Source organism: Trachemys scripta, chromosome 19, assembly GCF_013100865.1.
Source record: "Trachemys scripta elegans isolate TJP31775 chromosome 19, CAS_Tse_1.0, whole genome shotgun sequence".
NCBI lineage: Eukaryota > Metazoa > Chordata > Testudines > Emydidae > Trachemys > Trachemys scripta.
This window is the reverse complement of record NC_048316.1, coordinates 2,115,680-2,130,458: the sequence shown is the minus strand read 5'-3', so window position 1 is coordinate 2,130,458 and position 14,779 is coordinate 2,115,680. Positions and strand designations below refer to the sequence as shown.

General features: G+C 45.9%; 1 protein-coding gene across 1 annotated transcript in view; it reads left to right on the top strand.

Moving 5' to 3' along the window:
• Positions 1-2,968: 2,968 nt before the first annotated feature.
• KCNAB2 (potassium voltage-gated channel subfamily A regulatory beta subunit 2) overlaps positions 2,969-14,779 on the top strand; it is a 62,781-nt gene continuing 50,970 nt past the window's right edge. The window contains exon 1 of the mRNA XM_034753655.1: positions 2,969-3,201. Within this exon, the coding sequence (XP_034609546.1) occupies positions 2,984-3,201 (218 nt within the window). The 5' untranslated portion in view covers positions 2,969-2,983. The remainder of the gene's footprint in view (positions 3,202-14,779) is intronic.

The following is a 14,779-nucleotide window of genomic DNA, read 5'->3' as shown; positions in this document are numbered from 1 at the left end:
ATACTAGGGCCAACATTTTCACAGGGGGAGCATCTTAGATCTGAACACATGGCCTCATTTCCAGAGGCCCTGAGCATTGACTTCAGCGGGGGCCGTAGGCTCCCAGCTTCTCTGAAAATCAAGGCACTTATTCATGTGCCTACTTATAGCCATAGAGCTTAACTTCAGGCACCTGAAACACCGAATACTTTGGGTGTTTCAAAAAGCCAGGGGGAAACATAATAAGCTCTCTTCCCGTCCTCAGTCTGGCTAAGAGCGCCCTGCACCCTGCCGTGGTGGAGGGGTTTGTGTGCTGTCTCTTACAGAGACTAGCTCTGACGCACACTCAGCAGGTTATTTTCAGCAGCTTGAATTGAAATTCGATGACACGGTCCTGTGCCGTGTATGCTGCTGCAGATAAAAATATTGGCTTGATGCACAGATTGCAGCAGTCTGCTGCATCGACATTGCATTTTCCTCTGAAGAGTGCAGCCAGCCAAGGGTCCTGGATTAGTGAGCTGAATCAAGAGGGGGGGGTATGCAAGCCATTGTCATTGTGTTCCCCTCTTGGGGCAGGGGTCTAGCTGAGAGAGGGTGATGTGTCCACTTTGAAGTGCAACTTTTATTGCCTAATAAGATTGCTACCTTTTTCTGCATTCCAGATGGTGCAGACATGCATTTTGGCCTGACTATGACAACCAGATCCTTATCTGGCGTCAATCCGCTTACTCAACTCATGAAGTTATGCCGATTGACACCAGATTAAACTTCTTCTTTTTTATGTTGCTCGCTCAAATCCATGCAATGCCCCCCCAAATTTTTGTGGCATTTTCTGTGGAGCGTGTGTTTAACCAGATACCGAGTGGCAAACCATATGTGTCCAAGTGCTCCCAAACCAGCAACCAGCTAAAAAAACCCAGGATCAGTGATATAGTCAGAGGAGCCATTAGAAAACTGAAGAACCGCAAACTGCCAGATTTGATCTACAAATTGCCACAAACTCATGATGCAGGGATCACTTTGCTGTTTGATACATTTCTAGTTTCCCTGCCAGAATACGTTGGAATAACGATCTATAATATCCATGTAATTGTTCTGCTACCAGAAGAGAGGCATTTAGTATGAAAACATCTGTAACATCAATCTGACAAGTCCGTGCTACAAGGTTTTTTGTGAAAGTGACACAGAACCAACTCCTAACATGTGCTGAAGTTTAAGCAGCTGAAGAAATCATTTTTTTCCTGCTGAGAAATAAATGTGATAATCTATAACTTGTTTGCAAAAGCTTTAAGACAAATCAGGTAATGATGAATCATCCATCAAAGCTAAAAACGCTCTTGCTAAAGACTTCTTAGATCTCTGAGCTTTCCGGGATGTTTACATTCATATAGGGATTTTTCCAAAGACTATTCCTAGACATTTATTAATTACACCTTCTACAGTGTATGTGCATGCACTGGACAGTGTGCAGAAGAATGCAGTCTTTTACTGTCTGCCACAGCTATCATGACATCTTTCATTCTAATTAAGTTTTCAAAGTAACTGCTCTAGGGGAAAGTTTTTAGCTGCACCATTGAATTACAAAGTGTTGTTGGTGTGGCTTTTCTTCTGAAACATTTTGCAAATAATGCCCTGCAGGTTTTCTGTAGGTTCTGTCAGTGGAAATCCTAAATCTTCATTCTTAACCAGGAGACAGTTTAGGTGATTTCAATACATGAGGAAGCGCTTAATGCAGATAAAGCTGAGACCCCTTAAATTACAGATTGCAGGTCTTTTTTTGGCTTCAAATGAAGCGCCTTGGTTTGATCTTACTCTGTGTGAACGCAGTGATCTGTCTCATGTACAGTACTTAGTAAGGACTGGGCCACACTAACCCCCCAGTTCGAACTAAGATATGCAACTTCAGCTACGTGAATAATGTAGCTGAAGTCGAAGTACCTTAGTTCGAACTACAAGGTACTTACCATGGGTCCACATGCGGCAGGCAGGCTCCCCCATCAACTCTGCTTACTCCTCTCGCGGAGCAGGAGTACCGGTGTCGACGGGGAGCAGTTCCGGGATCGATTTATCGCGTCTAGACAAGATGCGATAAATTGATCCCAGAAGATCGATTGCTTACCGCCAAACCCGGAGGTAAGTATAGACGTACCCTAAGGAATTGAGGTAACTCTTCCTAATTCATCACAGAGCGAAGGCCTCTTAGTGCCCAAGCCGAAAGGATTCATCACCTGACCCTGCTTCTGTTGAGGTCAAAGGAAAGACTCCCATTGAGTTCAGTGGGGCTGATCACACCCCAGAAGAGCAATTAATTCTGTTGTTTTAAAAAAAGATCCCAGTTGTTGCATAGATAAAACCCCAATGATTTCTAAATGCTGCCCTTGTAATCCTTCAGAATCCATCGCAATGAGGGTTTCCTAAAGAGGCGTAGCTTCAGTGCATGCTGTCATGAACGCATATCTAGTATTAATGCTTAATATGCATTCAGCCAGTTTGTCACCGTATGACCAAAAGCCGCTTCAAGCCATGCAACTGGACATTCCACCTTGCTCTGCTTTATTTCATGCTGCATTCTCTGTGTGGCTTGGTTTTTACGTGGAAACCTTTTGTTTTGATTAATTAAATTATTTTGCAGTTTAAAAGGACCTCAGGCTTCTTTTTGACTTGCTAGTGACTTCAGTTTGCTCAGGTATGTGGATTAGCTCTAAGGACGAACTTCCTTCCAGCAAGCAGAACCTGACTTCTGTGAACATGTGCAAGTGTAGTGTCTATTTGTGTGTGAGTGTAGGAGCGTTTACTAGCGATGCTGACGTGTTTTACTGGTTGTCTGGCTGAGCTGGAGAGGAGGAGTTTTGGTTTTGTGAGTTTGTGTCCTACAAGGTCACTACTAGCTGCTCGAGAGGGAATGATAGACACCTGCCTCCAGAAGGACACAGGTCTTCTGTGTAGATTCAGTTAAGCATTTAATATCTGGAAAAAATTGCAGATTTCCAAATCAGGCAGCAGAATGCTGTCCATGACATACAGCGAAAGCCTGAGAAGCGTGGCCAGCCGGTACCACTCGGACTGGGGTCTCCACCCGGTTCGCCATACAGATGTGGTGGAGCTGCAGCGGCTGCGCGATGTCCGAGTGGCAGCACAGGCCAAAACCATGGAAGAGTTTCTCAAAATGCACGGGCTCTCGCTGGAGGATTGCACAGCTCACAAGACGGGTATGAGATATAGGTAAGAAATGAACTTCCTTCCTATCTTCTACGTGGGTTTTAATGGCCATGGAAAACCTGGGAAAAGCTACAGTCGGTGCATATTTCACTTCAGTTGGGATGTAAATGGGTCCATACAGCAGCATGTCAAATCTGCACACAGGCTATGGAAGTAGTTTCTAGGATATCGCGTATAAAACCAATATTTTCTTTAGCCCCGTGTAGCAAAGAAATTCCAATGAGGAGTTAACTGAAACAGCTGCTGTTGTTTTAACTAAACCTAAATAAGCATCGGAGCCTTGTTATGACATGTTCTGGGAAATCTTTGTTTGGATAAAGAAGGGACTGGCAAAGCCAGGGGAGCAAATAAGCCATTAAAACGTGTGTGTGTGTGTGTGTATGTGTACTTCACTGGTGGTAGAAAATCTTTTATTTTTTTTAAGCTTGATACATGAAAACTCTGTTCACACGTCTGTCCAAAATAGCAATCGTGGAGGCTGGGGCAGCTAATGAATTTGTGTCTCTGGTGTTTATACCAAGATGAGAAGCCAAACGCACCGCATGTACCAACAGAGCATTTGGCCCACATGGTATGACTTTAATTTAAGCCATTTTTTAAGACCAAGATGTGTGTTGTTTTCTTGGAATGGGATAGACTCTTATACGCTGTTACATCTGTATCTGCCCTTTGGGATAGACTTCGGTCTTCATCATGTGAGAAGAGCCCATTAGTCAATTTCCAGACTTAGAGTGTAGAATTCATAGATGTACAGAAACAGATTTCCATCTCAATCCATTTCCCATGGCAAGGGCAGGCTGGTATTCAGCAAGCATGTCCACCTCCCTGTTCTGAGTCAGAGTATTTATCTCCGTCCTAAATCCACTAGTGGTCTTGCTGTCTCCCATGACTTTGCAGACTGTCCCAGGTGCCTCTCCAAGAGAAAGTAGCCTGTCCTAATAGCTAAGACCGACTCTAGGCACCAGCAAAGCAAGCACGTGCGTTTTGCTTCAGCAGTTGCGCTCTCTGAGGGTTTTTTTTGTTTGGTTGGTTGTGGTTTTTTTTTTTTTTTTTTTGCTTGGGGTGGCAAAAAACCGAGAGCCGGCCCTCCTAATAGCCACTCTAAACTTTTTCTCACTGCATCTTTCAGTTTAGGCCATGTGAAGTGCGCTCCCTTTAGGTGGAGCAGGTTATGTCCTTACCCTTTGATTTCTTGTATTAGGAATCACAGTGAGGTTCTTCTTTTCTGCAGCCCTTCCATGCCACGAATCTACCGGCTGTTCATTCTCTGCAGTTTCACTTAACCTACTTCATTTTGACATGTGGTGATGCTCATGCTACGATTGACAAATCATATCCTTTCTCCGGCGATTCCAGCAGATGGCAGATGTTCACCAAGGGAGGCCTGGAAATGGGCTTGTGCGGGATGTTGCTAATCGAAGGAGATATGGGTCAGATACTAAGTTCAAAGTATCCTATGCATGGACCTTAGGGTACCCAGTCAGCCCAGCGGGGTTGTGGTTCTCACACTAGCACTCTAAATGTAGCTGTGTAGACAGTGCTTTGAAGTTGCCGGTTGGGCTGGAACTCAGACTCTGAAGCCAGGTCTGTCAACTGGGCTGTGTAGATGAACCCATCCTCACAACTCACTATTCCACTAGAACTATTCTACTAGCAGGCAACAATCGTGGTGTATTCCCCTCCGAGCTCACTCTCCACTCTGGCCGAGCTCCATCTTGAGCCTTCTTTGTGCAATCCTGGTAAAGGAGGTATACTGCTGATTTGTGCAGTGATCTTAGAAGGATTCACAGTGTGAATTCTAGGGAAAAGATATGGACACAACTAAATGTTGTTAGCGGGCCGTGATGGAGCATTTTTATAGAGGCTACTGTCATCATGTCACATCAGGTGACCGCGTTTTTTGCTTTGTGGAGTCAAAGCCTAATGCAATAAACATCAAAAGGGGCAATGCAGCGGAGACAGCTCTAGATGTTAGACCATATCATATTTCTGTCTAGCTCTTTTTCTTTTTAAATAACTTGGCTTCAATGTATATCTGAAGTGTCTGTATCCCGGAATCGGTTCTCCTCTAGATGAGTGGGGAAATGATGATGAAACCCTTCTCGAGCCGTCCTAGAGAGAAGGTCTCTTCAGGTGCATGTTTAAATGGCTAGAGAAGATTGGCACCTTTACATCCTTCCATCCTCCCCTCCGTAAATAAAAGAATCCAATGTTTCTATAACATCTCCTCCTCGTTCACTGTTAATTTTTTCTACAGTATTACTAGTATGCTTCTAAGTACAAAGAGTCTAGAATCTTAACTTCCTCTTTTAGGACAAATGAATTATTGAACAAAATGTCAAAAATTAAAAGCCACAAAAATATTTTATCCAGCCAGTAACCAGGGAAGTCAGAGCAGTTGAGTGTAATGTAAAGTGTTGAATAAGTCGGTTGTGCACGTATGTAAAATATCGCAGTTTTATAGCCCATGCTCTCTTGTGTGCCTGAAACTCCAATAAAACTGGACAGCTCGGTTTGATTTATGTGGTTGGAGAGCTGAGCAAGATTTGCTTTTTGAAAAGTAAATGTAGCTCAAGATCCCTGCCTCAGCATCAGACACATTAATGGTTTACATCTTCCAGACTGGCTTTTATCAAATAAATTTCATTTAGCTTCTCACAGGTTGTTTAATAGAATCTTGAAATGAAAACCAGTCATGACACTGCTGTAGTTATTAAAGATCCAAGATCGACACAATTCCTCCTTATCAAAACTCTTTCCAAGGATTGAGATTAGTTTGGTCCTAAATAGTCATAAGAAAAATTCAGATCTGGTGTGGAACATGTTGGAGGGAGGGGAGTTATCCCGGCTTTACATGCAGGTTGAATTTGTCCTTTTCTATTCAGGCAAACTCTGCCTGGGGAGGAAAGAGAAGCCAGCTCTCCAAGCAGGAATGGCACCTTATCTGCCTGCTCTCTGTCAGGAAATGGAGCTTTCTGGGTTGGAACGTACTTTGTCATAAATCCTCAGCAATTTGCTTTGAAATAATTAAGCGATAAACATGTTGGAATAACAGCATGATACACAGCAGATTTCATAGATTCATAGATTCATAGATTCTAGGACCGGAAGGGACCTCGAGAGGCCATCGAGTCCAGTCCCCTGCCCGCATGGCAGGACCAAATACTGTCTAGACCATCCCTGATAGACATTTATCTAACCTACTCTTAAATATCTCCAGGGATGGAGATTCCACAACCTCCCTAGGCAATTTATTCCAGTGTTTAACCACCCTGATAGTTAGGAACTTTTTCCTAATGTCCAACCTAGACCTCCCTTGCTGCAGTTTAAGCCCATTGCTTCTTGTTCTATCCTTAGAGGCTAAGGTGAACAAGCTTTCTCCCTCCTCCTTATGACATCCTTTTAAATTTCAGCAACTTTGTTTTAACCCAGATCTCACAACTAGACAGTGATGCAAGTGACAGGGCGGTATGACCTCTAGCAACTGAGACCACCATGTCCGTGAATAAAATGATCACTGCGCAAAAAAATCTTCAGTCTTGTGAGATCCAGAGCTCACCTTGTACCCACCAGCTGTGCTCCGGCAAATGTTTCCTTGTAACATATTCCCAACAAATCTGTTTAAATGACATACCAGCTGATGCCGGCAACACTCTGCTTTGTAAAGCTGTGCCAGATCACTACAGGCATTGTGTGAAAATTAAAGATAGAATTTTAACCTATTAGATCCCAATGCCTCTCCATGGCTATGAGAAGCTGTAGAAGAATGGCTCAGCTGCTAACATCCAGAGGTGTTTGCAGCCTCGTCTCCGGCCAGGCCTATACTACAGATGCGTGCAGGCATGGCTCTCTCGGTCAGGGACAGGAAGAGACGTGATCCCCAGCCAACAGAGCTGGAGAGGCAGCTATACCATGTGCTCATGACCAGTAGAGCTTGATTCACGCGTGGCAGGGTGGTGTTACTACACTGGTACAGAGCTCGGCTTTGACGGCACAGCTGGCCACACTAGGATAGCGTACTAGTGTTCCTGTCCTGGTAGAGCACTCCTAGTGTAGACTTGGCCTCAGTATGGCTGGATACCGATGTAGTAACACCCACAGAGAGCCAGCCAAACCCCTACAACAATTGGACTGAACGCCAGGAAAGGGTATCTGTGTGCAACCACTGGAGAAGAGCCAGATTTTGCAAAGCCATATCTGGAAATCACTTGACATAAAGGATGAATGAGGCCAGTGGCCTAGCAGTGATCCTGGTGATCCTTCACTGCCTGGGAGGAAGCTAGTTTCTGACCTGAGCATCAAGGCCTTTGGGCAAGTTGCTTTCTGTCTCTCAGGGGCCAGTCCTGTACCATGACCAGAAATGCTGAACTTGGCTGTCCGGTGCGTTAAAGGAGACAGCTATGTATTGGGACAAGCTCATCGCTGCCATACTGTACTCATGCTAGGACCACAGTAATCCCTGCGCAGGCCAGGGCCAGATGTACTCAGGAATCCCTACAACCCAGTCTGATTGCGATCATGAAACCTCAGACCCTAAAAGGGGAAGTGGCAGCTCTGCCCATTGTATCAGCAACAACTGGTAACAGACAGATCTCGCTTCATCCATCCATCAAGGTGGCGTCACTGCTCACTTCTCCCTGGAGTGCCCAGAGCAGAACCCTGAGACCTCCGATGGCCTGGGACACCCTCACGAAGCACCGTTTGATTGAGGTGTACAGTGAAACCTTGCTCAGCCGCTCAAAGTAGCCTTCCTCGTAGTCCCTGCCGCAGCCAGGGGGGTGCTGGAGTGTCGAGTGCAGCCCATGGATCCATAGTGTTGCCCCTTTACAAAGCACACGTCGTGCTCACGACTAATTCAGCATTCGGGCCGTCACACTGTCCCCAGGTCACGTTATCTGCATCCTGTCCAAAGCCATCCCATCCATCTGAAACACTCTGGCACACATTAGGATCTGCACAGGGCTCTCCAGATCCAGGTGGAGCTGACAGAAACCTTCTGAAGATGTGACGCGCTTTCTGTCCTACGTTGCCCAGTGGCCAAAGGCAGGAAAGCCTCCAAAGCTCAGATCCCGAGACGAGACCAATGGAGCAAATTGGGGAAGCATAGAGAGCAAGGAGTCTGATCCCGTACTGCAGCAATGAAGAAGCCATCCACGTGGCCCTACCCTTTTCCCAGGTTTCCATAGTAGGAGCGTCCGAAGCAAGGGGCGGCCTGCTGCCGTGCGCACAATGTGGGAAGTGATCGGTCCCCTCTTGGCGGAGGAGAGCATGTGCTCTGCAAACCGTTAGTTCTCGAGCAGCGGTTGTGGAAGGGCACAAGCTGCTGGGCTGGTCACTCCCACTTTGCCGCTGACTGCCAGGGCTAGCGAAGCCAAATCCCCTTTGGAAAGAGCCTGCGGACCTTCCTACTGACGGACAGGAAGCTTGCAGGTGAACCCGGAGACAAGTTCCTATTCTGTGAGTGGGGGGGGGCATTGTGGGTGGAGTGTTTCTATTCTGCTTTTCATTCATTTAATGTAACCCAATTTCTCTTGACTGGTCGCATCCATCCCAATGTCATTATAACTTGTTTGTTTTGTCTGGAGTTTTAGTTTGGTTTGGGAGGCATTTTTGTATAGATGCAGTGGAATCCCTTTGAGAGCCGCAACATGGTGTTTACTAGGACGTGACAGGAGCACCTGAATTAATTAGACTGTAACTCCTAGGTACAGTCATCTGATACCCTGGTCACATATATCATTTATGGCTCCCGCCTGCTGGTAGGCAGCCTATCCCTCTTTCCTAGAGAACAAGCAAAGCCTTTGGAAGCCTAGGACTTGGGCTTTAGAAACTGAACAACTTTGTTTTCTGTGAAGTTTTTGGGGGTCTTGTCCAAAGCCTAGTGGAGTCAGTGGAAGCAGGGGTGGCTCTAGTTTTTCGCCACCTCAAGCACGGTGGTCAGGCAGCCTTCGGTGGCTTGCCTGCGGGAGGTCCGCCGGTCCCGCAGCTTCGACGTACCCACCGCCGAACTGCCGCGGGACCGGCGGACCTCCCGCAGGCAAGCCGCCGACGGCTGCCTGACTGCTGCCCTCGCAGGGACTGGCAGGCTGCCCCCCACAGCTTGCCGCCCCAGGCACGCGCTTGGTGTGCTGGTGCCTGGAGCCACCGCTGAGTGGAAGGCTTTCCTTTGATTTAATAGGGTTTGGACCAGAACCAAGTTGCCTGTGTTTGAGTGATCCCTTCCCCTGCCGTTGGGATTGTCAGTCCAATGTCCAGGCTCAGCATGAGTCAGTTCCTGAGTGGGATAGGATTATTTCTTTGCACTGCGTTCACTCCCAAAGGGCCAATTCAGGATCTGTCCCTCCTGTGCCAGGTACTGTCCAAGCACGTGCCATCTCAGCCAGGTTTTGGGACTGAGGCAGTTCCCGCTCCTTAAAGGTGAATGAGAATGAGGCATCCTAAAGAGAGCTGCACTGCTCTGGCCTGGGACTTTTCCACACCTTCCATAGGCCATGCCTGGTACCCCGGTCTAGGCAGAATTGTTGTTTGTGCTTAAACCAACTGAAGAAATGTGGCAGGTTTAAAAAAATCTTTCCCATAAAAGGCTTAGTGGGACCTATCAGACGAGAGAACTAAAGATAGAAGAGGGGTTTGTACAGCATCTAGCACATTGGGGTCTTGATCCACAACTGGGGCTCTCAGCCCCTACCATGATGCTAAAATGTAGAACTATTCACAAGGGACTTTCTGGGTATCCACAGCCTAGTGCTGGACCTTCTCTCACTTCATAAAGCCTATTTCATGAACTGCAGGTCTCCAGACATCCAGCGCCCCCCATCCAAGCATCTTTTCCTTCTCTTCCTTCAACCTAACAACAGAACTCCCAACACTCCCTGGGAATCTAAACTCAACTGTGCCTTGCTGCTCAGCTCCGACCTCGCACGTATGTGGCGCTCAGGGGGAGTTCCCAGAGAGATTACTGCCCTGTGCTTTAGGCTTCTTGACTTGTCTCTGCTGCTTTGCAGTCAGCTTGGAATAATAAACATCAGCCCATGTTAGAGAAATAAAACGGAGAAAGTATCATGTGGAGCCGGAAAACCAACTCCAAGTACAAAGGCAGCCAACACTCATTAATTTTTCATGTTCTTCCAGAACCTGGGGTAGTGAGAGCATAAATATTTCAAACCATTTTTGTTTTTTTAACGACTGTATTATATTTTTGATTGACTGAAAGCTGTTTTAGAAGGCTTGGGTTATGGGCTGCTAGCGTGAAGTGATGCTATTGAAATGTTCTCACTCTGATCAGAGATGGAACAATTATTTCACTCGGTGTCTGAAATGGTCATGATACTGAAAGTAGAAACAGGCATTTTAGACACGCCAGAGTGCGGGACGGTTACTGCTGAACTCTTGCCTGGAAGGGGGAGTCTTTAGACGCTCATTTTAAGTGGGTTGGGAAGGAGGTTATCTTTATTATTCCTCTGTTTTTGTCACCATTCCTGCTAATCTGAGTCTGTGGTGTTTCTATCGGGTAACTACACCAACTTCTCACTTACATGGCATAAGACCTTGACTGCACTGGGATTGTAACCACTGGCGTAAAACCCTGCTGTAGAAGTGACTTACACCAGCTCAGCTCACTCCACTTTCAGGGTTTGCTGCCCTGGTGTAAATCATGTCCATACAGGGGGATTGCGCTGGCACAGCAACAGGAGCGGCCAAAGGCCAGTGTAGACAAGACCAAAGTGAGAGCAGAATTTGGACCTTCTCGTCTGTCAACCTCTCCCATCAAAGGCAGGGAATGGGGAGCAGATGGTCACGACCAGGTGTGAACTGAATGGCTGATGCATCCCTGGTGACAAGTTGCGTTGCTGCATTTTCGTATCCGAAGCAAAGCTGTGCTGGGGCGCCTGCTGTTCTGCACACCTGCTTGTTAACACATGATCCGTCCAAATATTGCAGTGTTCTTTCTCATAGGCATTCGAGCCAACCCCACAAACAAGCACAGAGACTGTACATTTAAAAAAAAATCCCTTCTGCAGTTATGCCAACTCCTGAGTCCTGAGGCAGCAAATTGCTCCATGTGGACCACCCTGTGCCCACATGATTCCTGTTTCTTTGGGCTCCGCCTGCAAAGAGCTGGCTGCAGGATTGTGGCATGTCGTTGAACCTAAAACTTTGCAGACAGGGCTCCCTTGCATTGTCTTCTGTAAGAATGAAGGGAGGTAACACTTGCACAGGAAAAAATAGCCCATTTAATTAATATCAGTATGACCGTTATTTATTGATGAAGTGAAGCTTGCGCGTACACTATCAAAAATTATTTAGAATAAAATACTTAGTTCAGTAAAGCACTGTCAAAGTTCAGATGCAGGGGTTTGGAGGTGGAGGGGCCATGGTGACCTACTTTAAGTGTGAGCCTTTTTTGCAATGAAGAGTGATTAACACTAGCTGGAAGAAACCTCTGGAAGTTGCTTTACAATAACTTAGCCGACTTCTGAACAATTTCCCTTTAAGTTTAGAATGGAAATGTATTGCTTGTATCATAGCAAGTGCTAAGCCGCTCCACTTAGGTAGCTTTTCAACTGGTGAGTTTAAACATTGTGCCTTAGAAGCAGAGACCTTTGGGGGAGGGGAGGGTTTGTTTTGGGGATCAGAATTGCATAAAGAGAAATGGTTCAGTTTTCAGTGCATTTCCTCTGAGTAATAATTTATTGACTGAAAAAGTCACCAGCTGAAATTGTATTTCCTTCTCTAATAAATCTCTGTATAAATTAAGAGGATTTATTTCTAATGACAGTAAATAATTCTGGAGGTCAACCAGTAAAAACCGTTTAAGTGATTGTACAACAGATTATTTTTCACGATCACCCTAAAACTCATTTTAAATAAACCAGTAACATTAGGGAACCAAAAAACACACTTCGAGTGTCACACTGAGGTCGCTGCTAGAAATTAGAGATGCAAGGGCCCTAGATCAGTGGCTCTCAACCTTTTCAGACCACTATACCCCTTTCAGGAGTCTGATTTGTCTTGCGTACCCCCAAATTTCACCTCACTTAAAAAGTACTTGCTTACAAAATCAGACAAGAATACGAAGGTGTCACAGCACTGAAAAATTGCCTACATTTTCATTTTTACCATGTCACTATAAAATAAATCAATTGGAATATAAATATTGTACATACATTTCAGTTTATAGTATATAGAGCAGTATAAACAAGTCTTTGTCTGTATGACATTTTAGTTTGTACTGACTTTACTAGTGCATTTTATGTAGCCTGTTGTAAACCTAAGCAAATCTCTAGATGAGGTGATGTACCCCCTGGAAGACCTCTGCGTACCCCCTGGGGTACAAGTACCCCTGGTTGAGAACCACCAAACTATGGGACTTGGACATAGTCCAAGTTTCTCAAAGTGCTTTGTGCACTCATGGTGCCCTATAAACGTTCGTTAAATTCTTGTATCTGCAGTTGGAAACTCTGGGTTAAGTTGACTTATCCTTTTCCTAGCATGCAATAAATATTCAGAGGCGTTCTAGGTTCGGCATGTTAATATCTAGAGGTGCTATTAACACCTACAGCACATTTGCTGCCCCAGCCAAGGGGTAGTAATTTTACCTGTTTCTGTGGTATGGTTGTGCGTGACACACAGTGCTTTCTGTGAGGCTGGGTCCCAGGGCCTAACAAAATGGAGCAATTTCTGAAAGATGCCAGATTGGGGGGTTGGGGGAGACAGTGGCAGCATCAGCAATAAACTGCCATTCAAATTCCAGGGTCCAGGAGCCACCGGTGCAGGACGATGGCTGGAGTGACCTCTGGCAATTGCTGCTGTAGTACAGTGAATTTTTTTTTAATAACCAACGTGGATGAAGGGTTTAGAGCTGAACGTGTCGCTTCTGTGTGCATCCCACACACTGAGCTGGATTCTTCTCGGAGCTCCTGGGGCTTCACAACAGCGTCACTCCACCGACTTCAGCAGCGTTGCTCTGGATTGACGTTGCTACAGCCCGGAGAAGAATGTGACCCACTGAATCCATTGGTGGGAAACTGCAATTTGCTGGCTTTTGTTTTAGTCGGGGGCTTTGGCCTACGCCTCCTGCAAGGAACTTTTAATCTGGGATCGGGGAGTTTTCCTGCTTCTCCTCTAGAGGCACTAAGAGGTCATATGCAGATTAGTTCTGATTCAGTGTGTCTGTCTGGGGTGCAGGAACTGCTCCTTGTCGGATGGGTGCCCGTGTGTCAGTGACCTAGTCCGCCAGGATGTTAGAACTAATCTGCAAGGACACACTTTTCCCATCCCTCCTCAGGGCTGCTTTCTGCCATGATGCCCACAACAAATGATAGGCTAGCGGGGCTGGGGCCGGAAAGAAGGGAAGAGTGGGTATGCTAGAAGTTTATATTTGGATATCTTCTGTCCCCTCAGTGTCGTTCATCATCTTAGGCTGCAAACCCTTTGGTACAGGCTGTGTCTACTTGTGTGTTTGTATAAGACCTATTCTAATGGGGCCATCGTATAAGTAGTACTTAATAAAATAACGAGCAATCTTGGCAGGAATTTTAGCTTTTTTTTTTTGGTAAATACTTTGGAACTCAAGTTTATTTAAACTATCCCACAATAAAAACAACGGGCCTGATTCTCCATCACCATGCCCCTCACACGGCCAGTCACACCAGTGAAAATGGGGTGTGAAGTGCTGCCCGACCAGGATGGCTGCGTTTTGTGCTCTCTGCACTGGTGTAAAGGATTGCCCGGGGAGCTGGGTGATGCAATATCAGACCCTGTGCATCCAGATTCATAGATTCATAGATTCATAGATTATAGGACTGGAAGGGACCTTGAGAGGTCATCGAGTCCAGTCCCCTGCCCGCATGGCAGGACCAAATACTGCCTAGACCATCTCTAATAGACATTTATCTAACCTACTCTTAAATATCTCCAGAGACGGAGATTCCACCACCTCCCTAGGCAATTTGTTCCAGTGTTTAACCACCCTGACAGTTGGGAACTTTTTCCTAATGTCCAATTTAGACCTCCCTTGCTGCAGTTTAAACCCATTGTTTCTGGTTCTATCCTTAGAGGCTAAGGTGAACAAGATCAGTTTCCTCTTAGGAAGAACCTCACTGCAAGGGATCATTGCAATGAGAACTGTAGGATTGCACTAGCCTTTTACGCTGCTGTCCCAGCTAGCAGGGCTGGAACAGCCGGGGAGACTTGCCGTTCAAGATGCATTCTGTGTTGTAGCCGTGTGGGCCCCAGGATATTAGAGAGACAAGGTGAGTGAGATAATACCTTTCTATTGGTGAGGAGCCGGTCCCAGTCAGGATGCAGTCACTGTAATAGTCAATTGTTAAAGTGGTAGCATCGTCTGTGCCTGGCTGTACAGAACTAAAAATAGCCTGAGCAAAAATTAAAGTAAATAATTTTGAATATTCAACTGGAACTTTACCACCAGTTTTGAGTCCCAGTAGGAGCTGATCCCACTGGGAGCTTTTTGCTGGAGGTTCTGATTCCCAGGAGTTTTTGGACAATGTTTGTTTTTTTTGTTAGGGCAGGGGGAGGCCTGGCTGGGCTGGTTGGTTTTGTTTAGGAGGATTTTTTT